Source organism: Lissotriton helveticus, chromosome 1_2, assembly GCF_964261635.1.
Source record: "Lissotriton helveticus chromosome 1_2, aLisHel1.1, whole genome shotgun sequence".
NCBI lineage: Eukaryota > Metazoa > Chordata > Amphibia > Caudata > Salamandridae > Lissotriton > Lissotriton helveticus.
In genome coordinates this window covers 212,893,157-212,921,106 of record NC_136058.1, presented here as the reverse complement: position 1 = coordinate 212,921,106, position 27,950 = coordinate 212,893,157, and the positions used below count along the sequence as shown (strand labels likewise).

Here is a 27,950-nt window from a genome sequence, read left to right as displayed (position 1 = left end):
CCTGAACCTATCCAGAGCATCAGGAAATTTTTACAAACCTAGAACATGAACCTACAGTCCCGAAGCGAACCATGTACACAGATCATCACCTTTCGTATCTCACTCATGTATACCCTTAGAAGTCGAAGGAAAGACATGATAACAGTTTACAAGACCTTTATTGTAACTACCCTAGCCTATTATGAAGCAGACGTGCTGTGATTAGTGGACAACTGCAACTAGGCATAGTAATCAACATTACGAGCAGGCTGTATAGCTACAATGAACAATCAACCATGGCAACTTATTTATCTGTCTAAGCCTATTCTTACTGTGCAAGCAAAGGGGTATTTAGTGATCTCTGGCATTAGCAACGGACCCCATACCTGCTGTGTGTTTGCTTCAGGACAGTTGTCTCTGCCGTAATTCTCCTCTCTGCAAACAAAAAGGACAAAACACAGTTTATATTTAAAACTATTGAGTTTGAAAGCTGAAGCTGTGGTACTATGTTATTTCTAAATCGGTAGGAGCTGTTGCTGACTGAGCAGAAAACAGTACAACATGGTGTTATGTATTCTAAATGTCCTTGCATGAAATGTGCAGATGGAGTATCAAGAATAGTCACTAAATAACAAAACAACATGTACAGTGTATTTCTAAAATTAAAAATAATGTCACAAAAACAAAAAATTATTGTGGAGCTAAGCAAGCAGAAGCAGCCTAAAACATCTTACATGCAAAACTGAGGGAGAACCAAAGTGGGCCCAGTAGGGACATCACTACATACCAACCAATTGTACCTTCCACCAGTGTCCCATATCACTTGACTGTGAATGGCTCTGCTGTTGCTGTTTTTGTATTTCATCCAGACAGTGACACAAAGGGAGCTTGGTTGTGGACAGGATGGGCCATCTTGGCAGAAAGACCGGAGAGCAACTGTTCCTAGCCTCACTTGCACTGGAAAAGGTTTTTCTTACTGCACACAGAGGAACCTGACACCAGGCCTACACTGTCTTTTCTCACACCAGACAGTTTGAAGCCTTGATCAGGTTAAGGGGACGAGCTTTCCAGAAGCAGTGCTGGGGACAGGAAAGGGAATCACCCCACACATATACTGGTACCAGATATACATTTTGGACCTCCCGAGAAACTAATCCAAACACTTCTGGACCTGTGGAACATTTAGCAGAAGGGCAGCCCAGCTGCCAGGGGACTGCTGCTTGAAGGACTGCCTTTCTGTCTGAGAAAAAAGATTGGACCTGCTTGTCTTCATCCCAGGCTACACTTAGGGGTCGATTAGGATCCTGTCTGGGGCAGGTACTGTCCGCCACAAGGGCGGAGGAACCGTACCCCCAATTAGGATGCACCCCCCACAGTGGCGGGTGCATCCCGCATTTTTAACATTGCGGCGGACGGTGCTTAAAGCACCGCCCGCCGCAATGCTAAAAAGGCATGCTGTGCGTTTCAAAGTACAACATGACGGCACCGCGCGGTGCCTGCCATGTTGTACTTGGAAACGCAGGGGGGTACCACAGGTACCCCCCATGTGCACCCCCCACCCCCCTTCACCCTGGGGGCCCGCAATGGGCCCCAAAAGCAAAGACCTGCTTTTGGGGCCATGGAAAGGCATACCCCACAGGCCATCCTAATATGGCTGGCGGTGTCTGATAGACACCGCCACCATATTAGAGCTTTTCCGCCACGGTCGCAAGCCAACCATGGCGGAAAAGTGGCGGACGGTCTTTCTGACTGCCGCGGTCCCCCCACCATTGTAATATGGCGGGGGGAAATTGAGAGCGGACGGGCACGGATGGCGGACGGATCGCCACTGCCTGCATGGCGGTGGCGATCCATCCGCCATCCTAATCAGCCCCATAGTGACTCCAATGGTCAGTAGCCTGACATCCTCTGTAATCTACAGGGACATAACAAGAATCAGAGGCCCCCCTGCAACTTCCCAGCTGACCTGCTGCAACTGTAGCTGTCTTGACCTACAACTTGACCTTCCTGAGCCCTGCTGCTGGCCTCTTTTGGAGTGAGTCCTAATCCCTAAGAGGTGCTCCCCAGGTCCTGGACCCTAGGTAGAAGCATTGCAAACTCCTTCAGCAATAACATTTGAAAATCCTGAAGTGTGGGCTCCTCACAATCATGAAGGTGCCCGTTCTCACTGAAACTCTGCCACCCATGACAACTGCTTATGAGAGCTCATGTGAGATCTGCTGTTTATATTCACAGCAAGCACCCACAGTGACCGCCAACATGAGAAATATACTACACGCTACAGCAAGAACAGCCAGCAAGAACCGCCAACACGAAGTTTCAGTGACAACCTTATCTTCGTGTTGGGGGGCGCTAGGTGGCGCCGGACTAAGATGGCCGCACTGGTGTGAGGCTCCCGAGCGCTTCAGCCTATCCTGCAGGGATCCTGACCGACCAAATCCGCACAAACACCCCCCCCTTTCTCCTCATCTCACCGCGCTGATCACGGCGATATCTGTCTTGCCCCTGTCGCCTCAGCCTGGACGTGCTCGGCGGCCTGAGACAACTGGAGCGATCTGCGAGGAGGAGAAGGGTGCCCTCCTGCGCGGACTTGCCTCGTCAGGAAAGTCCGGCGCTTTGTGGCCTTAACGGTGCGGCCTTGGAGGCCTGACCTACGGAGGGCTTCCCGCCCGCCGGACGCTAGGAGGAAGACTACGCGCCCGGGGGGACTCCCGATCACTACTCAAGGTGAGAGACGCCTGCGGCCTGAGGGCTACTTATGCCGCCTTTCCCCCCGGCGCAATTACTGATCAGGACTGTGCCCTCTGCCCTGCCGACACCCGGACCTCCCGCCATTTTGGGCCGACTGTGAGAGCGCCTGGGAGGCCCTGAGCGTAGACCTCACATCATTGCACCTCCTTGATTGCGACCCTAGGATGGTGCTTGTCTGTTGATAGCCGCTGCAACCCTCTGCCTGCTACATCTACGGAGATCCCCTCCCAGCTCCCTCCATCACTGCAGCTAGCGCCCACCTGTCTGCTGAGTCCTGGCCGCCTTCACTGGCACCTCGGCGCGCCTTGCTGCTTCCAGCAGGACCCTTCCGTCTACCTGCCCTCCCCTCTTGGGAGTCATCTCCAGGTCCGGTGAGCCCCCCTGCTGGTGTCCCTCGCTGCGGTGCCTGCCAACATATTGACGCGTGGTGCTCTCCACAACCGGATACTTCGCCTGAGGCGGGCTGGCCTATCAGATTCTCCCCTCCCCCCCCCCTCCAGCCCTGGATGACCATTAGGCCTGCTGGTGGCTCCTAGCAGGCCCACAGATCCCTGGCGGCGCGCCCACCTCCTGGAGCTCAACCTCGCCCTATTATTATACGTTCCTGAACTATAGAGACCGAGACGCGGTGTTAAAACGTGCGAGAGAGTTGGGAACTGTGAACTATTGCAACACTACTCTCTCCTTTTTTCCTGATTTCACTCCCTCCGTCCAGGAAGCTAGGCGCAATTTTACAGCTGTTAAAAAGAAACTCCAGGCGCAGGAGATCCCATACGCCATGCTGTATCCTGCCAGGTTGAAAGTAACATTTCAGGGTAAACATTATTTCTTTCAAAACCTGCAACAGGTGGAAGACTTCCTTAAGCATTGTAGGAGGGAGCGGGGCGGTGACAATACGGCGCGGCACGGATCCAGGTCACAATCACCAATGTCTCAACAGGACTGAGAGCCGCCACTGTGGTACTGTTCCCCTTTCGCACAGAGCGCTCTGACCATTGCCTAAGCGTTACCTGTTTCTGTGTATTTTGTTCTTGCCATTTGATCAGCACGGGATCTCCCGGTCCACGATCTACCTAAGTGCTCGGTCACCCACCTCCGTCCCACTTTCGACGACTGGTTCTTACCTGTTGTCTGTGGGTGTGAGTAAGGGGGTGGTTCGGCTGGTCTGTTGCCCCTAGTTTCGGTCCCCCAATGGGCGAGCCCCTCAACTCCCCTTCCCCCCTGTGGGTAGGGATATGTGCCATACTATTTTTGGGTTTTAATTTGTCTTGTTTTTGGGATGCTGGGTGGGAGTTGAATTCCCGGCCAGTTGGGGTTGCCGGCGTGGGTGGGAAGGTTCTTTGTGTTTACTTCACTATGGCTGACATTGTGTTGCTTGTTCTGTTGTCCCTGGGTGGTATTTGGGGGGGTGGCTATATGGGGGAATTGTATTTCATTCAATGTCAAAATGTGCTATGGTCTTAACTGTGAGATTGCATGCTACTGGATTTATCATATACATGAATGGGTGACATAGAGGGTATACTACCAGTTTCAGTTGGTATCATGGAATATCCGAGGGCTGAATAACCCCAGAAAAAAGAGGCAAATTTTAGGATACCTCGATAGGCAGGGCATTTCAATTGCTATGCTTCAAGAAACACATTTACTGTCAGACAGCTCGTCCCTATTTGCGTCCAGGTGGGCCTCCAGCAGGGTTTTCGCTTCCTACTCCAACTATGCCAGGGGGTTTACGATTTTGGTTAAACGTGGTGTGAAATTCATACCGGCTGGAACAGAGATGGATCCTGGTGGCAGATACTGCATGATCTGGGGTAAACTGCACTCAAATACTGTCCTCTTTGCCTGCTACTACGGCCCCAATGTCGATGATACCTCCTCACTGCTCACGATGTGGGGTAAAATTCAAACACTGGGCATAGGCCATGTAATACTGGGTGGGGACTTCAACACGGCCGTGGCTCCTTGCATTGACAGATCTCACCCTCAGGCGGCACACTATTCCCAAACCCAGCGGGCCCTGTCCTCCTTAGTTGCTGAATACCACTACATTGATTCATGGCGTCACCTGCATCCTTCCCTTAAGCAGGGCACCCACTACTCTGCAGTACATTCCACTTGGGCGCGTCTAGACTACGTGTTTATATCGGCAGGCCTCACTCCTTGGCTAATCAAGGTCCGACACCTCGCCAGGACTTTCTCTGACCACTCCCCGGTCCTCATATCGCTCCGAATTCCCATTGAGACTTCCCCTTATCTGAGCTGGCACCTCAACCCTTCCCATCTCACGGACTCTGCCTTTAAGACGGAACTCGAGCAGGACATCCAAGACTTTTTTGACAGGAATGTAGGGTCGGTATCGGACCTCACCGTGGTCTGGGAGGCCTTTAAGGTCACCATTCGGGGATGGTGTATCTCTAAGGGGGGTGGAGTCCTTAAATCCCTGCGAGGAGAGCTTCGTAAGCTCGACTCTGAACACCGGGATCTGGAACAAATCAGTTCTCGCGAGTCCCGGGACCACTCTTCCAACGCCCTCCTTCGTGAAAAGCTGAACGACTATCCTGAGGCGGCGGATAGGGAGTGCAAGTTCCTCGGGAAACAATATACTGCGCGCGTCTTTGGTGAAGGAGACAGGCCCGGCAGGGCTCTTGCCTCTGCTGTCAGATCCCCTAGATATAATAATTTTGTCACCACCTTGCTGGATGAGCATCAAATCCCGCAACGCGATCTCTCTGTACAACTCCGCATCCTTACTACCCACTACTCCACTCTCTACACCTCACACAGATCGGCATCTATTAATTTGCACTCCTACCTGGACGACACAGCTATTGCATGGCTTGGTCCATCCCAACAAAAATTCCTCCATCATATCCTCGAGGTGGATGAAATAAAAGACGCCATCATGTCCATGAAGTCGGGCAAAGCGCCTGGATCTGACGGACTGCCCGTCGACTTTTACAAAGCGCATGTTCACATTCTTGCCCCGATACTGCAGCAAGTTTACTATTCTTCCCTCGAGGGAGGAACTCTTCCGGCCTCTATGCGTGAAGCCCTCATTACATCTCTCTTGAAACCGGGCAAGCCTCCGGAACATTGCGACTCCTATAGACCCCTCTCTTTGCTCAATACCGATGTCAAAATCCTGGCGAAGGTCCTCGCGTCCCGCCTGAACCTGCTGATGGAGCGCCTAGTCCTACCTGACCAGGCAGGATTCGTCCCCAACAGGGCGACTTCACATAACTTACGCACCCTTCAGGCCGTAATTCAAGACATAAACCCCAGATGCGAGGCTGCTGCTGTGTTCCTGGACGCCACTAAAGCGTTTGATTCCCTTGAATGGGACTACTTATTGGCCCTTCTTGAGCGCATGGGATTCCATACAGCTTCCTAGATTGGATAAAGCTCCTATATAGCAAACCGTGTGCCTCAGTCCTACTTAATGGGGCCCGATCTGCTCCCTTTGACATCCACAGAGGCACCAGACAAGGTTGCCCCCTCTCCCCTGTCCTCTTCGCGATTGCCATCGAGCCGCTAGCGGCCAAACTCCGACAACATCATAACCACCGCTCTCTAATATACCCTGAGCGTCAGCTCCTAGTGGCACTATATGCCGACGACATAACCCTTTACGTCACTAACCCGCAAGAAAACCTTAACCCCCTTTTACGTGAAATTACCAAATTTGGTGCTATCTCAGGAATACAAATCAATTGGTCAAAGTCGGCCCTATTCCCCTTAACGGAAAAAAACGCGCACTTCCCTCTAGATTATCCCCTGATATGGGAAACCGAGGAAATAAAATACCTAGGGGTTGTCATTACCCGGAACCGTGAGACCCTCATCAGGGCTAATTATGGCACGGTACTTGACAAATTGACTGATACCATCACGAAGTGGATCCATCTCCCGCTTTCTATGGCGGGGCGCGTCTCCCTTATTCAGATGGGGATACTCCCCAAATTGTTATACCTCTTTACTAACATACCGTACAGCCCCGGCTCCCACTTCTTCCGCGCCCTCAATTCCCAATTGTCGAGACTTATTTGGGGTGGCAAACAAGCCAGGATCAGTCTAAAGACACTCATGTTGCCTTATCATCAAGGTGGGTTTGACGTCCCTAACTTTCAGCGGTACTATGACTGTGCCCAGGGCCACTTTGTCGCGTACTGGTTGCACCCTCCCCCATTCATGGCCCATCTTGCGGTGGAAGACGGATATATGCGCCCCGTGCAACCTTCGGGCTATCTTTACACCTCGCCGGGTGTATTAGACCGGGATCCCACTACAGTGGAATGCACGGTTCGGGCTTGGCGACGGCTGGCTGATCACATGGACGTCAAGTTTTTATACTCACCATGTATGCCTCTAGCACATGACCCCAGATTGCGAGTAACCTGTGAAGAAATAGGGCGTAAACTGCTCATGAAGCTGGCGATCCACACATGGGGCGATTTATACCTCCAAATGCAGTTCGGCACATCGACGCAATTCTTTGGGGAGAACACCCCCTCAGTCATGGATACCTTCCTTTACGTCCGATTGCGACAGAACATCAAGGCAGTTACTCGCAGCTTCCCGGATGAACCGGACACTCTGGCCCCCCTGCACTCACTCTTACAAACTGACAACCCCAGACATGTAGTGTCTATGCTGTACAAGCACGCCCAGCCAGCCCCATCGCCTCCCCCGCTCAAAGTCCGCAGCGAATGGGACAGCGACCTCGACTCCCCACTATCTGACGACCAATGGGAAGAAAGCTGCTCGCACACTAACGCTGTGACAGGTAATACTCGACTTAGGTTGATTCATTTTAAATTCTTGCACCACATTTACTTTACTCCTCCAAACTATTCCGACTTGGCCTTCGTGACACTGACTGTTGCCTCAGGTGTGGGGCGGAGGGTGCCGATTTCTTCCATCTGGCGTGGACATGCCCTGCTGTGGCGGACTACTGGTATGCCATCTTTAGAGCGTTGTCGGACATGGTTGAGGTTGATATAGATCCCTGTCCCAAGACTGCCTTGTTGGGTCACATGGTCCCAGCACTGAAGTCCCATAGGAATTTTTTTGCGCTGGGCCTCTTACTAGCCAAACGACATGTAGCCTGTAGATGGGGCAGAGGCCGCGCTCCTAAATTTAAGGTCTGGCTTAATACTATGTCAACTTGGCAGGATCACCTCCACAATTATGCCGAGCTCTTCCCACACAAGTCACGTCCCAAAGACCTATGGGGCCCCCTCACTGCATACCTCCTCCGTCAACAGAGCGAGGGGCATTCTGAACCATGAATCCATGCCCGACCTTCCTTTCCTCCCTCCTTCTCCATTTTCCCTTGCCTCAGCCCTGCTCTGATCGCCCTCCTGCCTGATCTTTGAGTCCCCCCCCTCCTCCTTTTTTTTTTCCCCCTTCCTCCTCTGGGTGCTGTCCTAGATGTAGGCCGGCCTGCACGATATGCCCTGAGGCACCTTCCCAAAGGCATCAACCTGCCTCCTTTGCCAGTCGGGGTCCCTCTGCCCCTCCTGGCCACTCCCGATGCCCTGATTTTGGCTGCTCTGCGGCGCACAGTTCATACCGGGCTGCACACTCATGTTACTAGCACGTTCCACGTAGCACACTTACACGACCTTGCACTTTACTGACTTCATAGATTTGATCAAGAAATATCCCCCCCTTTACTCCCCCCCCCTTTCCCCCTCTCTGCCCTTCCCCTCCCGTGCCAGTCAGAAGTATTCAGCAGGCGCGAAACATATTTCCCTTGATGAAGGTTGTACTTCCTACTACTTAACATTGCATTATGGCTCCTCGCCCCTAGGTCCTTTAATCCACATACAATGTATGGTAGTATATCATGGGAGGGTTTGTTATAGATTTGGTTTCTGTTTTTAGGTTTTAACAAAAATGATAAAAGAAGCCTCAAATGTACCTTGCCTGTATACAGTGCGCTTCCACCCTATGGTTTATGTTACACAACATCCCTGACTATAACATCTTTCTATCGCGGCCGGCCCAGCTGGGTTGTAGGCGACATGCTGTGTCTAAGATCTACTGTCGTATATTCTTTTTATGAACCTTCCGTGGAATCTATTTCTATAGCTGCCGGCCTGCAGAAGCAGGTTGTAGGCGTGAAGCTGTGTACTGCCCTATTGCTCTTGTCATCAATAAAGGTTTAAAAAAAAAAAAAAACCTTATCTTCGTGTTACAGCAATGACGATCTGCGACACCCAACCTGCTCTCCACACCAAAAGCTCCTCCTCGAACACAAACATAACCCTTTGCGCCACATTTAGAAGGCAGTTTTTCAGTGGTACTAACCTGGTCCCAGCACTTCTTCATGGTTGGAATGAACTTGTGACTTTTCCCCTCTTCTAGCACGACCAGGAGATCATGGTTAGGATGTTCATGGGCGTTGGGTCTCTTGGTGATCCGCTTTTTACTGTGGGCATTAGGGTCTGGAACTTTTCCAAGGGGAGAGGGGGAAAATGTTCCAGGCAGTGATTAGTGGAGGGGCGATCTGCTGAGGAGCTCATCAATACAGCATCGATTTGAAGGAGCGTTTTCATAATGTTCTGAATTTTGTTATCAAACAACTAAACCTGGTTTTCGCAGCGAGTTCCATGGGGGTCTGTAGGGACGGGAGGGACTGGGCTTTTAAGGAGCCTTTTTATAATGGCAAAGGTCTCTCTGGGGGAATTGGGGGCTAGCCTAATTTTTTCCTCGTAATAGGCTACCTGACCTTCCTCATTTCCTCTCTGTGGATCAAGGCGATCTAAGTGAGCCGTTCTTTTTAGTGATCCGGACTTTAGGGAGGACATGATTAAATGAGTCATTTATCAAACTGCAGAAATTGTTGTACAGGCTTGACTTAAAGAAAATATGTACATTATTTAGAAAAACCAAAATATCAAAAATGTCAAAGACACAATACTATTCCTCTCCAATTTATAAAAATTAAGAAAAAAATAAGAAAAATTAAACCGAAGCCTCAATAAAATTCCTATAAGGGGAACCAGAGATAAGATTTTCTGAAGAGTTAAATGAAAAAGCATCAAGAAAAACTAAAGCACCATTGATGGCCTACGGTTACAACTCATTGGGATCTAGGCAAGATATAATGCTGACCACGACAGAGCTTGGGTTGGATATATCGAGTACGTTTGACCTGTTAAGATTTTAACTTAAGACAGATCAAAAAACTCCAGCAGAGCAAGATTGCACTCTGTATCCAAGAAGAGTTGCATGAGGCTAGATAGAAGTTGGGCGGAGAAAAGCTTAGAGCAAGAAAATTCAAATCTCGTGGCCAGATAAGTACATTTGTCAGCTGAATACATTTTGAGCCTTGATCAGTAAACGCTTATATATTTGGACTCAGTCACTTTTTTGGTGCCCAGATGCCTCTTGCGGGACAAGATTAGTGGCTGTATCCAATGATAAGATTGCCAAAGCTGAATACCTTCTCACCAAGGGCCCTCCAAAACAGATTTGCTACTGAGGGGAGCTGGTCCAAATGGGGGAAGCTGTTTCTTTACTCCAGCAAAGTTGTGGCTTAGGCTGATTGGTTTGTGTGATTGGTCCATGTGCTCTGAAGGTCTGGAAGTCCAAAATGTTTCAAATTTTCAACTTTTCAGATATAATTAAAAGTCCAGTTAGACCCAACCCAGGGTTCTAGGACCCCAGGAAATGTATTTGAGGGGCTAGGCTAACTCCAACAGTGGCCACAGGGGTGTCCAGTGCAAATGGCCAGCTCACCACTTAGGAAAAGGTCTCTTGCAGCTTGTTGTTTTTCTGTAAACACACAGTAGGTCAGCCAACTAAGCCTTTAAGTCCACTTCTGTGTCTTAGGTAGAAGTGGCACAGGCCTTCAAGTCCCCTCAATGGTCTCAAAAAGCAGATGCAGCCCTTCTCCTGTTCTTTCACAGGTCCAAAGATTGTTTGGAATCTGGATAAAAAATCAAGTCCAAAATTTTGAGTGGACAAAATATCCTTTCAAGAATCTAGAGGACAAGAATTTTATGAAGGTAAGATTCTATGGGTATGCAACGTTTGACTAAATGTAACTCCATATACACGTACCTTGACGTCTTAAACGTACGTAGATGTTGAGTTAAGAAATTAAATCTATACTTACCTATTTGCACTTACCTTCTCGATATTTTGATTCTAAATATTTTTGACCAAGTGTTCTGTCCACACAATATTTTTGTCCTCAATAATCTGTCAGTGATCTGATTGTTCTGAAGAACAATTTAAGAACATTTAAGATTGGAACAAGCTAGAGGGTGGGGGTGTCTCCTAACTCCTCCCTGAGCAACGGGATAACTGTTTCCAGTGGCAAGCATACCCACTTTTGAAGCTGGTTCTGCTTGCCCTACTTCAAACAGTCCCACAATGCACATTACTCCCAAAATCCAAGATGGGAAACTCTTCTCTCCTTGTGTGGAGCCTGTGCCTACTCAGAGGTGTGGCCTGGGTAATAAGCAGCACTCCTCCTCTGTGGTCACTCAAGACTGATTCTAAGAGCAGCTTTCCTTGCGCTGGGTTTGGTGCTACCCTGATTACGGGAACAAAGGCTGATCCTCTCCAGGTGTCATCTGACAGTTATGTGTGACAGGGAAGACCCCTTTGAAGCTAATGAATTTCCTAGGCCCACCTCAACTGCCAGGGGAAGAAAAACACCTCTTCACACCAAGACCATTGTCACTGCTCTGAGAGCAGTTTTTGCACCTCACTAAAGTCAAGCACATGCTGGACAGATGTAAAGAGCTAATGTAAATTACCCTCCAGCAGCTTCAATCATTGAAAAGGTACCTTTTTAGAAGTTACATTTCTTAAATAGTTATTAAAAATCCTACTTCACAATTGAATTGGGACTTTAAAAATGTGAAATGTTATGTTATGTTATGTTAGGCAATTTATAGAGCACAGCGTATACCCAGAGGTGTCTTGGCGCTAGTCCTGCAAACAACAAGTGAGCCTGAGTGAGAGGGGAACCTACTGATTAAAAAACATGTCTTTAAATGCTTTCTGAATTGGAGAAGGGAGGGAGCTGTCCTTAGGAGGAGTGGGGGATAGTTCCAAGCTCTGGATGCTCGCACCACAAAACTGCTTTTTTAAATTTAATACATTTGACTTTGAAAGTGCCTAACAATCTTATATTTCTAGCAGGCATATTGCAGGTTATGGCTTTTTTCAGAAACATGGGTCCAGAGTTATGAAGGGCTGTGTAAGTAAGGCAGAGTGCCTTAAACCTGATACTTTGTTTGACATTCAACCAATAAAGGTCTTTCATTGCACTGGAAACTGATTGGGGTCTGAGAAGCCCCAGTAAAAGTCTTGCTTCAGAGTTTTGTTCAAGTACTGTGTCTGCAGGCCATAGTAAAGGCCATTACAATAATCTATTCTGGATAATATGAGTGTGGAGATAACTGGTTTTCTGGCTGCAGTAGGGAGGAATATAAACATTTTCTTCAGGATTCTTAATACATTATATGAAGATGAGATTACCGCGTTGACTTGTTTGCCTAAATTTAGGCGGTCATCTAAAATGACTTCCAGGCTTTTTGCTTTGCTAATGGGAATAGGGAGGGATCCCATTCCAGCCGGCCAACAGGCAGCTGACCAGAAATTTGAACCATTCCCCATCAGAATAACCTCTGTTTTCCCGGCATTAAGCTTGAGACAGTGTTTATCCATCCAAGTCTTGATATGTCTCATACATTGTTGAATGCAGTGATTCGTCTCAGTAGAAGTGTTGAGCATGGAGAGCACTATTTGCGTGTCATCCCCATAAGAGGTCAAAGCAAAGCCGAAAAAAGAGTGATTAGAGGATATTTCTAGGTGTCTCAAATGCTAGATTGCAGAGCTTATTCATTCATAAAAACTTTATTTTGGCTCACATGGCCATAAAAGCACAATTAAAATACAATAGATTATGTACAAATAATAACAAGGTTCAAGGTTGCTATTCTAAAGCAGCTTTTCCAATCGTCAACCATGATGCTAAAAAAGACATAACGTGCTTGTGCAGTATACAAACATTATGGGACCTCAACATTTGTTAGGCGCTGAAGTTCCATGTAGTACATAAATTTGGTTAGGAACGTGGCTTTTTCATAAGGTCATCTTTGCCCAATTGTGTATTACATGTAATATTGCAGATGCACATGGAGCAATATCGATTGAACGCATGAGCAATAGCGGAGGGGAACATTAGTCATAGTAGTCCTCCTATTTAGTTCTTCTGGGCAACCAATCTATTTTTGAAAATGCTTTCAAAAGAGAAATCAACCACTTGTAAGGTCTAAATAGAAAACTCTACTAGACAAGAGTTGATACATTTTAAAAGAAAAACATTTGCGCAGTCATCATGTTAGCCCCACTTAACAGCACAAAAGTTATCTAGGGCTGAAACAGTGAAAAGCCAACAATATGTGCAACATTTGGTGTAGACGAGAGTTGATCATTAAGTGTTGCTCGTTCATTTTAGCAAAAAGTTAAAAACAATGTATGCAAAATTTTACAATAAAAGGATTTAAGCAGGAGGTGATCATCAGTTATTGCTCATTCCTATTAACAGTCTTCTTTAAAATAGCTCTACGGGTACACCACATGGTAAATAAAAAGCGTGAAATGGAAAACACAATGGGCATGGGAGTATCAAATTTCAATAGCCCATACACCTCGCTGCAGTGCCTAGACCCCAGGATCCTGCAAAGTTGAAGTAGCCAATGAGACCTTGCCCTCTTATAGCCCTGGAAAAAAGATGACATATGGAGTTCCGTCTCATCTGCGTTGTTGCACGCTGGGCATCCCCCATTGGAAGAGCCTTCCCACTTGTTTGTAAATGAACGCAGCGGGAGAACTCCATGTCTAAATTGTAAATAGAGCTTCTTGGCAAGGAGCGGCTGAATGTCGTCCAGCACCAGTTCTCGGCTATATCTGTTTTTTACTTCCAGAAGCTCAACAGTCAGTTGGCCCAATGTAAGCCTCCTCTCAAGCTGAGCGAGTTTATGGTTTCTGTATTTCTCAAACAAGGCCTTTCTGGGGGTCGTTTGAAAAGTTTCTTATGCTTTATTCCACAGATTATCCCTACCCAGGGCCTCACATGTATTCTTAATATACAACAACCATGGTAGATTCCCCGCACCTTGCATCCCCATAACTTCAATCAGCTCTTCCCTGTATGGTGCTAGTTCTGGAGTGCTCCACAAACAACGCCAGTATAATAGGAGTCTAAGGGTAACTTCATCCGCAATGGGCCTAATCCCAAGATCCATTCGGAGAGGGGTTAAAGGTGTACTAGAAGGGAGGCCCACAAGATGTCTAGCGAATAGATTCTCATTACGGACTAGCGAGCCAGATGCGCAATGGCCCCATAATTTAGCGCCATATAGAGCAGCACTCCTGGCCTGTACTTTATAAATCTCCACCGCTGGGCCAACCAGTTTATCGGTGCAGCTCCTATGTAATTTTAAAATAACACCCTGTTGTTTGAGTTCGTTTTAGAGTTGCTTTCTTCATTTGGGCACCCCAATCCATCTTCTCTTTCAGCATGATCCCCAAATACTCAAAGATGGATACCCTCTCCAAGGGTCTTCCATTCAGGCGGGGATTTGGGTGGGTGGTGTTGCCCACATTAAAGGCCACATACTTCTTTTTGGAGATTAATCTCCAGACCCTGCTGTTTGCAGAAGACAGGAACGTTGTCAAGAATCCTCTGGATCCCGACCTGACCTCTGAAGACTGCACCATCTGAAACTACAGCTCTGTTGATTATCTTGCTGAAAAAGCTAAAGAGTGGACTCCCTGAAATCTACAGGTTGAAAGAGCACATCTGGAACATCACCAACTAAATCTGCACCAGTGGATTTGTAAGGGTTTTGTACCAGTGGATTGTGGGAACTGAAGTCCTCAACTTTCAAGGACTATCTTGGAGCTTCCAGCCCCTTGTTGTGAGTTTGAGACACTTTGGGACCCCTTGAGGAACTTCAGGCAGAGGTTTGGAGAACTTTGGATCAACCTTGGAAAAAAAGCTCCATAGAGGGATTGACTCAACCTGGCAAGCCAGGCCGCCTTCCTTCAACTGCGAGTCGGCAAAGCCAACCAGATTCGTCCCGCTAAAAGCTCCATCGGTCCAACTTCCATAGTTTGACCAGGACTAGAAGAAATCTGAATCCAGCGAACCCTCACCAGATATGGCTACATGAAGAGCATCGAGAGACTCCGCGATAAAAAGCTCCAGAAAAGTTTCTAAGTCCGCTCATAGCAAAGGTGACCGAGAGCAACCTCGAACGTCAAGCCGCCTGCCTTCCATCGCGTGTCGGCCAGGATTCCTGGGTTGCCCCGCGGACGTGCTAAAGAAAAGGTTTCTAAGTCCGCTCCAGGGAATTTGACCAGGAGCTTGTTGAAAGGCAATCTGGCGAACCCTCAGCGGATCCGTACTGGCTGGGAGCTTCGAGGGACCTCGGGGAGAAAAGCTCCAGAAAAGTGTGAAGGTAGAAACTGAGACCGGGACCTGCTACGAGCTGTAGCCGCTCAGGGCTGCATCGCGGTCGGCCTGAAACTTTGACTGTGACCAAGTCTATCGCGAGCAGGTGTCCCAATATGGTGCTATAATCTTTTAAGTGCTATATTTTGCTAAATCTTTGAAAATTCATATCTCCGGTTCCCTACGTTGGATTTTGGCATTTTGGTGCCATTTTAAAGATAAAAATATTTCCTATTTTCATGAAATTGGTATTGAATTTGTATTATGTGTTGTGTCTTAATTATTTACTGAATTGGTGTTTTCAAATGCTTTACATACCTATCTTTAAAGTTAAGCCTGCTTGCTTGCTCACAGCCAAGCTACCAAGGGTTGAGCATAGGAATCATTTGCTAAGTCCTACCATGTATTAGTGGCCTTATTGTCAGTGGCAGACTTGCATTTCCCCCTACCAATAACCCACTTTCCAACAGTGCCAAACTCCGGAATTCCCTACTTTTCGAGCTGCGCCTTTTGTAGCATGAACTCCCCTTCCTCAAAGCCTTGAAGACCTGGGTGTTCAGGGAATAATTCCTTTTACAGCACCTGATGATTTATGGTGTCTGTTGCTGTGCTGGGAGCCCTCTGGGTGCCATGAGCTATACAAAAACTGCAGAATGAAATAAAGAAAGTACACACTTCATCTGCCGGCAATATGAAGTACATGATATCATGCCTTGACCTCCTATATTCCCCAAAGGAAGTTGGCGTTCATTGAGTCCAATTTATTGAAAATATTTATTATATTGTCATGCCTAATTAATTCAATTGATATGGATGCAAATTCCTCAGGCTTTTTTTTACATTATGAAATAGGGGTTCATGGTTATTTTCCACTGACATATTTAGATCTGCAGACATTTGAACCCCTAAATAATTGGCCTCACGAACAGCACGTTGGTCTTGTGTAGGCAAAGGGTATTGGTGCCTACTGCAAATGGTATGGATTTTACCTTTGTTTATTTTATAAAGTGAAAACCTTCCAAATTGTGCAGCCTCTGCTTCAATGGTGGTGGTAGTGAGGCCAGCTGCAGGAGTGAAAAATCACAACGCTGTCAACATATGCCATAATTTTTGTTGAATACTGTGAGCTGAAGTTTACCTTCTCAAAAGTCAATGTTAAAAGTCCCGTTCATGCTGGAGGGTACAGGAACAAGGAAATCCTTGTGGGAGGCTGCTGGTGCAGTGAGAAGTGCAGACCAAGCACAGCGTTGGGCATTGATGGAGTTTCACATAGGCGGTTCATATGAACAGTCGATGCTGGAGCCCAAAGAGTTGAGTAAATGGAGCATTGAGTGGAATCAAGATGCGAGCGGTGAGGTATTCTGCAAACGGCCCATTCACTTTCAAGAAGAGCCCAAAAGCTTGAATTCAGTTCACTGAGCCACACCAAGGGTCCATGATCTGAAGGGCACCATCAATTAGGGTTAAGGAACTCACTGTGGTTGGGTCCAGGTGCTGGGGCAGGGTGTTTGGGAGCTTTTTATGTCCCTTATGCTCAGATCAGGAGGCCAGCAGACTATCTCTTGGAGTCACTCTGGGAGCCCTGGGCTCAAGTTAAAGTTGCAGGGCCTGTTACACCTCCCCAGACAAGAGGGGAGCAGGCAGAAGGTCAGCACAACAGGGCAGCAGCACTTTCAGATCAGCATTCCAGCAGAGTGGCAGTCCGTTCAAATAGTACAACTGTCCTTCCTTATGGCAGACTACTGGTCAGAGGTGTACTGAAGTCATAGTGTCTAAGGTCCTTTTTTTATACCCTGACCTGAAGTGCATGGAATCTCCTGCTTCCCCTGGTTGAGGTTGGCTGAAGTCAAAGTAGGGTCGTTAGGCCCTTTGTGTGAAGGCAAAGGCTGAGCAAAGGCTATTCAAGAGTGACTGGGGTATGCTTAGCTTTCCCCCCCACCAACATGCCAGCAGATGACCCATTCAGGCTCACTTTATCCCTCTTATGTGTGACTGTCTGGGAGGAATCCACAGTGTTGAACTGCCAGTTACACCCAATCATGTGACCCAGGCCAGGCTACTGGCACAAAATTGCTACTGGCAGAAAAAAGTAGCATGTCTAAACGTGGCATTTTTAAAATTGTCTTCAAGAAAAGCACCACATATGTGTCGCTCTGCAAATATGTTATTTTACCTGTTTGCTGGATGATTATCATCAGTAAATCCAGAAGTGACAAAGATGATGCTACTTATTGCTTTATAAAACTCGAGGGGTAGACAATCTTCACCCTACCACTTTCCTATGTTGTAAAGCTCCCAGAACAGACTATATTTCAAAAAAGTAAACGGAATAATCAAGGGCTATCACCTTGAGAAGACTATCTCCAAATATGATCTGAATGTCTCATTGTCTGACACTGCCCATCCAATTTACATGTGTTTGTTAATGCTCATTGTATTTATCAGCAATGCATTCTTCCTCTGTCATCTGTTCATCTTGTGAATTTTACTAAATATCATATTTTGTAAGTAATCTCCTCTTTCAAATTAATTGTCTGTTAGCTCACTATTATGTTAGAACCTTTGCAGATTAACTAGGTATGCCTGGGCAGCTCTCGCGCGGGATTCTCAACAAATGGAGGCCTTGGCCTTGGCCGCTATCAATTGATGTTATAAAAGAATGTTCTGAAGAATTATTAAGATATGTTTTCTGGTCATATTTATTTTTGGGTTTGCTAGCCGCTGAAATCTCTGTTGTGTTGTTTTACTAGTAGTCTTTTCTCTTGTAATAATGTAACTCAACGTGGTTCCTTGAATACCGGTTTTCAGGATGCCCCATACCACATAGTGTGATTTAGTACCAATATTCAATTACATACATTTGGCAACCCAGTTCTGCTTTATTTGAAGACGAGCACAGTCAGCCAGAAGAGCGGGTAGAACAAGTAGTTATTTTCACTAGGGGTTGTGTCCTGTAGCTCGTTAGTAGGGTTTATAAACCTCATCAACTACTTGGGGTATTTTGATAATCTCAGGGTGAAAGAGAAGTTGCTTCGAGAGTTATAATATATACATCTGGGGATATTTTTTATGTGAACACGATTAAAGTATGCCAAGTTTGTGAGCCTTTCAGAAAGGTAACTGTATTAAAATATAGTGAAACATAATTTTCACAGACTGGAAACACTAATAATACATCAAACAAACAAATGGAAAATAGTATTTTCAGAGGCCTAGACAAACAAATGGAAGAGAGTATTTTCAGAGACCTAGACAAAGGTAAGAAAGTATTTTCACAGACCTAGACAAACAAATGGAAGAGAGTATTTTCAGGGACCCGTTTATTTTAGGAACTTGTAGCAGTAGAAATGAGAACCATTTTCATGTACATATTCCGCCTTTTGCATGGTGAGTGGAATGATTGTAAATCGATGTTCTCCAGCAGCACTGCAGGAACAGTCGGTGAGCATGGTGAACACTCTCGTTCTTTATTACAACTCTGTGAGCTTCACAGCCAGCTTTTAGGGGGAGAAGGCATTGCAATATGTAGGTGATACTGTAATGAGGGGGCATATTACCAAGGGGGGCGATAGGCAATTATCGCCGATTTAGCGGCCGAACGGCCGCTAAGCGGCGATAATTCTATTGCCCTATTAGCAAGCTGTCGCTAACTGATGTTAGCAACAGATTTTAGGCGATAGCGAGCGGTTTGGGGCCCGCTTTGCATGTCAGGGATGTTTATCGCTAATGACATTCAAAGTGGGAGTACCCAACCAGTTAGCGACTGAAAGCAGTCGCTAACGTCACTATCGCCTATTAGCAAGGCAGGCGTAGCGTTGGAAATATTCGCGCTAAGCGCGAATATCTCCAAATACTAACACCTGCCCAGACCAGTTCTTAGCCATGTTATCCAATGGGAGGTGGATAACATGGCTAAGAGCATTTTGTCGCTAATGCGTGAATATCGCTGTATTCTCAGCGATATTCACGCATTTCGCCGCTATCGCTGGATATTTTAGCACAATGGAGAAAAACGTTGCTAATAGCATGTTTTCTCCGCTAACATATCAAGCGATAGGCAGCGATAAAAAAATCATCGCTAAGCATATTTAGCGATAAATATCGCTACTTGTTGGTAATATGGCCCGAGGTTTCTCTATGATTTTCTGGGAAAATGTCGACCGGGTATGAGCCAATAGAAATGCAGCATTTTCTGATTTGCAATCTTAGATTGAACTTTGTTGTTCTCCTCTATAAATTTGAAATTGCCTGTCACTTCAATGCTTTTTTTGTCATATTTTAAATATTTTAAATATCTTTGTATCAGCTTGCTCGCTTAACATGGTGGAGTAGGCATAGCATTGCTACTCGAGTTGACCTGATTAATCCCTGGGAGAAGGAGGAAGATGCGAACAGCATTGCAGAGAAGGATGGTTATGAACAACCTGAAGGTAACTCAACAAAAAGGGGTTATTTGAATCATTTGTGAGCAATATTGTTGTTGGTACTTTATTTTATTTGTTTATTACAATTATTTCGGAGAATGTAAATTATGTCAAGAGACTGCCAAACTGCAAAACAATATTTGAAAAATAATTGTAAGAAATTACAAACATCAGATTATTCTAGAAAAGGTAATAGAAGATTCCAAAAAATGATAAAAACATGAAAAAGACTGGATAAGAAACATCATAAAAAACTAGCATAATAAACTACCATGAACATTTTTTTAAATGTTTTTTTCATATTCCACACATCAGTGAAGGAGCCAACCAGAAAGACACAAACAAAAAAGTTGAAATTACGAGTGGCTAATGGCGAGAAAAAGAGATATTGGGGCATATTATCAAGGGATTTATCTCCGCTTTTTTGGCTTTAAAAGCCAAGAAAGCGGAGATAAAATTATCTCCCTATTACCTAGCTGTCGCTAACACCAGTTAGCGACAGCTAGTAGGAGATAGCGACCATCTTGGGCCCCGCTTTGCATGTCAGAGATATTTATCACTAATGACATGCAAAGTGGGCGTGCCAAGATGTTAGCGACTGGAAACAGTCGCTAACATCGCTATCTCCTATTACCAACTTTTGGAGATATTCGCGCTAAGCGCGAATATCTCCAAAAGCTAACACCTGCCCTGAGCAGTTCTTAGCCATGTTATCCAATGGGAGGTGGATAACATGGCTAAGAGCATTAGCTCGGTAATGCATGAATATTGCTGACTTTACAGCGATATTCATGCATTTCGGCCGATTTTTATCGCTTAGGAGATAAACCTTGATAATAGCAAGGCTCCTAAGCGATAAAAATCGCCGCAACACGGCGATAAAATTATTGCCGCTAAGCCAACATAGCGATAATTATCGCTAGTTGGTGGTAATATGCCCCATTACTCGTACAACATCAGGGGCTCTTTTAATGAAGAGGTTTATCGTCAGCACTACTTTAGCTATGTTGTTTGTGGCTTTTAACGAAAGAATGACCTATAGAGGTTTGGTAACTTTTATGTTGTTTTTTTCTTCCTGACTATATGTATGTCAGTGTGAAATTGTCTTTTTATAGGAGAACTTTGCTATGCTATGGTCGAGAATTACTGATATGAAAATGTCCTGAATTGAGTCAATCTCCTAAATAGTACTTTATTCCTATGCCCAGTTGTTTTCATTGATGAATAAGGGGAGGGGGGCATTAGGTTTTTTTCCCTGAGCCTTTTAATCCCCCTGAACTGACTTGCTTACTTTGAGGATGGAGTGCCCCCCCCTTCCAGAGCCATGTTTAGACTCTGGGAACCTAAACCTCCTGGGCCACTCTATTTTTGATGGGGAGTGGAGATATGCACCATCCTTCTGAGCCATTTTAAGGCCCTGGGTACCCAACCCCTGTGGCAGCAGCATTTTTTTTAAATTGGGGTTGGGCATGATGCCCCCCTCCCAAGGCCTTTGAAAGGTTCTGTAGACCACATCTGGGAGGTCACAAACATTTCTAATTGAGAAGGAGGTCATGGAGAGTAAGGGGGAGGGAATGTAAACTTCCTTTACTGCCCACCCTCTCCTGGACAGGTAACACAGCTTTGCTTCCAGCCACCAGGAGCACAGACAAATTCTGTTACTGCCCATGGGGGTGAAAATGTACACTCATCTTTCACCGTTCCCAGTATGGGTGCTGGCTGGGGATCTGGCAGGGGCCACTGGGGCCTTGTGGCTGCCTCCGAAGCCCTCAATTTACTAAAAAAGAAGAGGAGGCCCCAGGTAGGCACTGGAAAACCCTCAGTTAAATGGCTGGCTCCTGCAAAATTGCTGGCTGGGGAGTCAGCAGGGGGCATGTGGGTCTTCGGGCTCTCCCAACAGCCCCCAACTTAAAAACAAAGTGTGGGTCTCTCAGGTGGGATTGAAACACCTAAAAATACAACACCTCCCAAAAATCATAATAAATGAGCAACAGGAGCTGTTCACTTGTAATTCACTGCTACGGACAAGAAGTGGCCCATAAAGTCCAGCAAGGGCTTTTTAGTGATTGTTTGTGATCCAGGTGGTGCCCCTAGAAGGGGCAGGGGCACCATCAAATATTTTGTAAAGCTGGGGAGGCTGCAGGGAGTGCAGCAGCCCCCAGCAAACTCACAGAGTTTTGCATACTCTGCATTCTGCTTGGAGCTTGAAGTTCCAGCAAAACTCTGCCAACCGCTGTGTGGTGGAACATTTTTAGTTAAGTTGACAAGCGAGAAGTTGCATCCAATAGCCTGATTTTCAGGTGCTTGAAAACTCCTAGTGAAATTTCTCCACCCATGCTGTCACGGCAGGTCACAACCATCTGTGTTGAGAAAGCTGCCATTTGAGTAGAAAATCTACAGCAGTGGTAGACAGACGTAGTGCCTTCTGGCATGCCACATGGTACCGTCCGTGCTGCTTTTACTGTGTGGAACAAGCTCCTGTGCTAAAAATCAGTGCAAGCAGCATGATATGGCGAATTCTGCCCATCTGCAGAATCTTGTGGAGTTTTTATGTAACTCTGCCGAATACCACCGAGTAAAACTTCACAAGTTCCACCCACCCCTAATTATACATGACATAGACAGGCATTTGCAGTGGCGGTGGAGTTGGGCGATGGGTTTGATGTCCCTTTTCAGTGACTTTCTAAGAAGACATGGTTGGTGCCTGGTTGAAAGGATGACTGGTGCTATGCTTAGACTCACCTTGACCCCTTTGATTCTCTCATTTACCCAGCCACCCCCCTCCAACCCAGCTAGGCAAGTGTTGGGCCTTTGACATCCCTCCATGTTGATTTCCTTTATTGTCAACTCTGGTTGTAATTTGAGCTATGTGTGTTGGGTGGGGTGGTAATATTTAGCCCAACTAGGGGTCAAAGAGGAAGGTGGGTTGTCTGTTGGGGTGCTGTTTCTGCTAAATGCATTATGCTTACATTGTGTTTGGTTGGTATTCCCCCTTGATGCCATTGTCTGAGTATCCAGATAGCTCACTTCCATTAATTTCCTAGATGTTGCTGAATAAATGTGTGACCTGGAACATAAGGACGCTCAATGGTAGGCAGAAGGCATGGCATGTGCCAGCGTATTTGCAGCGGTATGGAGTTACATCTGCTTGCTACAGGAATTACACCTGAAAGAGGGAACCCATGTTCACCTAAATGCAGGCTGGATTATGCACTGGGGTTTGTGGTGCTGATTTGTAAGGGCATACTGTGGCACACGCGCTGTGTCTTATGCAACATTCAGGGCTGATATGTTATATAAAGAGGCACCCTACAGGGTCACCCCTTGATATTAATATCAGTCTATGGCTCCATTGTTGATGATCCCCATTTCTTTGCGGAGGTCTGGAGGATGGCTGTGATGGCCCATCCTGGGGTGATTCTCCGGGAAGGAGATTCGAATGCAGTACTTATAATTATTCTATATTCGGAAGCAAATTCCAACATAAAAGATACAATCAACCATTAAAAAGACACCACAATATTTAAGATAAAAGAAAATTCTAATACAAGGCCCGCAAAAAAAGAAAAGAGTAAATCAAGAAAACGCTCAAAGGTTTATAAACAGTACATACTATAGATTTAAAATGTACTACATTGGAACAAACTGAGCACAAATCAATCGGGTCTAAAAAAGTCTAGAACTATAAACGGCTCCCAAAAAGCTTGTCACTGAACATAAGGTAAAAGCATTTGGCAACAGTTCCACCCTGGCATGCCTAAACTTCAAGCTCCTTAAAAGGGAACAGAGATATTGTCTTCTTGGCAATTAAAATAATTTACAAAATAATACAAAGTTTAATGTATCCTGTGGAGATCTAGAATTGAAGCCACAAGATCCTCTTTGATTTGTTGGGAGAAAACCTGCTAGGGATGCTAAAAGTAATGGAGCTAATTAGATCTAAAACGAGTAATGAAAAATCTATCATGAGCACTTGTGAGGGAAAAATGGTAATTTTCCTTTCCCAAAACTGACTTTAACATAACATAAGTCCTCACTGAGGGTTTACTTAGCTCAATATTTTCATGATGAGCAGAAGAGTGTTCATGATATAAATCTTTTATAATACTAAAATCCCTGGGACTCTCCCCATAGCCCCCAACTTAAAAATCAAAGTGTTGGTCTCCCAGGTGGGGTTGAAACACATAAAATATACAACACCCCGAAACATCATAATAAATAAGCAACAGGAGCCGTTCACTTGTAATTCACTGCTACAGACAAGTAGAGGCCCATAATGTCCTGCAAGTGCTTTTTAGTGATTTTTTGTGATCTAGGTGGTACCCCTAGAATGGGCAGGGGCACCACCAAACATTTTGTTAATGCTGGGGAGGCTGCAGGAAGCGCAGCGGCCCCAGCACATAAAAAAACACAGTAATGTGCCAGAAAAATATTGGGCCTTCCTAGAGCCTGAAAAGACTCCTTTACATAACATAGCCAGGGGGGTTTTATTGCCATGCTCCAGAGAAATTTCAAAAAGGGGTGGTGATGGACAGAGTATCTGAGTTAATCAGAACACTCCTACCCAGTCAACAGATCAGGGCTTGATCCATCACCGTTTTTTAGCTCACTGCACCATCCCAGTTCAGAACCTGGCTATATGCAAATTAGTCTGTCCCTGGCCCAGTGCATCATGGGAACAGGGCAGACCAAACTACCAAGCCAATTCTTCACTGGAAAGGAAACAAGCTTCCGGGGACCGGTTTCTGGAATTACAGCTGTCTTCGGCCCGGCTTGCTTGAATCCTGATGGTGCAGTGAGCAAGGGACTCATGTCTGAGCATACCCTTCCACACTCATGGTGGCCAAAATAATTTCAAAAAGGGGTGTTGATGGACAGAGTATTTGAGTTAATCAGAACACTCCTACCCAGTCAACAGATCAGGGCTTGATCCATCACCGTTTTTTAGCTCACTGCACCAAAATCCATCACCACCCCCTTTTCTGAATCGTTTTGGCCACTATAGGAGTGGCAGGGTATGCTCAAAGATGTGAGTCCCTTGCTCACTGCACCATCAGGATTCAAGCAAGCCGGGCCGAAGACGGCTGCAATGCCAGAAACCGGTCCCCGGAAGCTTGTTTCCTTTCCAGTAAAGAATTGGCTTGGTAGTTTGGTCTGCCCTGTTCCCATGATGCACTGGGCCAGGGACAGACTAATTTGCATGTAGCCAAGTTCTGAACTGGGATGGTGCAGTGAGCTAAAAAACGGTGATGGATCAAGCCCTGATCTTTTGACTGGGTATGAGTGTTCTGCTTAATTCAGATGCTCTGTCCATCACCACCCCCTTTTCTGAATCGTTTTGGCCACTATAGGAGTGGCAGGGTATGCTCAGATGTGAGTCCCTTGCTCACTGCACCATCAGGATTCAAGCAAGCCGGGCCGAAGACGGCTGCAATGCCAGAAACCGGTCCCCGGAAGCTTGTTTCCTTTCCAGTAAAGAATTGGCTTGGTAGTTTGGTCTGCCCTGTTCCCATGATGCACTGGGCCAGGGACAGACTAATTTGCATGTAGCCAGGTTCTGAACTGGGATGGTGCATTGAGCTAAAAAACGGTGATGGATCAAGCCCTGATCTTTTGACTGGGCATGAGTGTTCTGCTTAATTCAGATGCTCTGTCCATCGCCACCCCCTTTTCTGAATCGTTTTGGCCACTATAGGAGTGGCAGGGTATGCTCAGATGTGAGTCCCTTGCTCACTGCACCATCAGGATTCAAGCAAGCCGGGCCGAAAACGGCTGCAATGCCAGAAACCGGTCCCCGGAAGCTTGTTTCCTTTCCAGTAAAGAATTGGCTTGGTAGTTTGGTCTGCCCTGTTCCCATGATGCACTGGGCCAGGGACAGACTAATTTGCATGTAGCCAGGTTCTGAACTGGGATGGTGCAGTGAGCTAAAAAACGGTGATGGATCAAGCCCTGATCTTTTGACTGGGTATGAGTGTTCTGCTTAATTCAGATGCTCTGTCCATCACCACCCCCTTTTCTAAATGCTCCAGAGAAAGGCAACTTGAAAGAATCAAATTATTTAAATCCTTGTTTTCACTAGTCCATAACTTTATCCAGCAGAGTAAAGGTTTAATTGCCACTAGATCCTCCAAAAAATCAACGCCTAGCTCTTCATGCACTGGCCAAGCTGGCGTACATTGGGGAACTCGCAGGATCTGATCCAGCTACCTGAAGCCTGTGTACAGGGACATACCCTCATATTTCACTACCACATAATACCTTCGAGATACCTATGGCCCGGTACAATTTTAAAATGACCGTGGGCGCCCATGATCCCAATCTGCTAGCAAAACTGGCAATGGCGCCCATAGATTTATTCAAATCACTGAGCTTTCCCTCTAGAAGCGATCTCCACTGAAGTTGATCATCGAATAATACTCCCAGATAGGGGAAAACCGGGACCTTTATTAGGGTATGCAGGCCAGCTTTAAATGTTTTTGACCGAAGACCCTGGGGACCCGCATTAAGAACATATGACTTGGTAAAATTAACTGACAAGTCCAACCTGTCCATAAAAGCAACAAACACATCTATTAAAATCTGCAAACACCGAGCCGTACGGGCCATAAGCACCGCATCATCGGCATAAAGTAAAACTGGCAAAGATCTTCTACCTACTTTGGGGAAATCTGACTGGCATGCCAAAAGGGCGGCTTCTAGAACTTTAATATGAATCGAAAATTTAAAAGGAGCTAAGATACAGCCTTGTTGGACCCCTCGAGCACAGCTAAAATGTTTGGTGTGGCCACGCTCTTGAGAAAATCTAACTGCCGCAGTCACATGAGAATGGAAAGACATAAGTAAAGATTAAGGCATTGATCCATGGTTGACATGCCTGGACGAAAGCCAAATTGGACATCTGATAAGATCTGTTTATCATTGGCCCACACAGAGAGATAAAAGGACCCGACCCAACACTTTGACTACTGCATCTATAAGGGAAATAGGTTGACAAGATTATGGATTATCTTCTACAAGATTGGTATAATAATGGCTGTAGTAATGTAGTACTTGATCCAAATGCAGATAGGTCTAGAGACTCCCAATGTCCATACCTGAACACTGCCACACAACTGTGCAATATATAATGACTGACAGCGCCCCGCCATGCTAGCAGCACAGAAGGTAAATGCATAGCATCTACACATAATAAGTGGTTGAGAATTGATTACTGCCTGACCGTGCGGCTCCTCCCTCTCCTGCTGAGCATAGCACAACCTGATCAGTCGAGGTTCAAACTCAGCCATTTAAAGGCCCACAACGTTCACATCTTCTTTGCCATTCTGCATACAATTGAACCTGACCTTAGCACTGCTGCGGTATTCTTAGACACCACTTGGGCATTTGATTCGCTTGGAGTGGGAGACAAGTTCACCAGGCTGATGTGCTTTTTATATGTCCAGCCCGCTGCTAGACTAAAGGCCAATAGAACAATGATTCCCCCATTTCAGATATCTAGGGGCACTCGACCTTGATGCCCCCTCTCCCCTATATGATTTGCCATCGCAATGGAACTGTTAGATGCTAAATTGCATCAGCATCACTCTCACTTTTTACCCCCTTTGGAGTTCTATTATCGATGTGTGCGGACAATGTCACTCTGTGTGTTAGAGATCCTCATGATAATTTGGAACTGCTCATTAGGGAGTTCACCAGATTTGTTGACTTTTCAGGTATTAACATCAACTGGGCTAAATCTATCAAATTACTCCTGACAGCTATAACACAGGGGTTTACCTCTGAGTTCTCTTCGACATGGGCGCCAGACCCAGTTTGCCATCTGGGGATCATTCCTTTCTGAGTATCTGGTTTAGTAGGGATGTAGATGAGCTCCCTGGTGGGCTAATTATGGCAGACTACCATCATGGCTGGGTGAATGGGTGGAGGGATGGATGAAGCTCCCGTCATCTTTTACAGGGAGAATGGCGTTTGCTAAAATGGTGGTCCTTACTAAATTCCTGTATCTGTTCATTAATTTTCCAATCCGTCTACTGGCATACTTTGGCAGGTGACTTGGGTCTCACCTGACAACATTGGCATGGGCGACCAGACAACCCTGAATGGTGTAGGACATATTGATACTTCACTTGGAGCAGGGTGGCCCGGGGGCAAGCACAATCTGTTCATTATTGGCTCTACCATACACAATTCCAACTGCACACAGCTCCTGAACATGATCATATTACCCCATGTCCACTACAGATGGCTATATACCTTCCTTCTAGCCAAGCGCTGATGTACATAGTGCGCCAAAAAGGTGTGTTTGCATG

General features: G+C 46.1%; 1 protein-coding gene across 1 annotated transcript in view; it reads left to right on the top strand.

Moving 5' to 3' along the window:
* The window catches only part of LOC144799863 (sodium/glucose cotransporter 4-like), an 807,114-nt gene that overhangs the window by 712,415 nt on the left and 66,749 nt on the right, over window positions 1-27,950 (top strand). Inside the window, exon 13 of the mRNA XM_078671455.1 lies at window positions 19,524-19,647. Coding sequence (XP_078527581.1) covers window positions 19,524-19,647 — 124 coding nt within the window. The remainder of the gene's footprint in view (window positions 1-19,523; window positions 19,648-27,950) is intronic.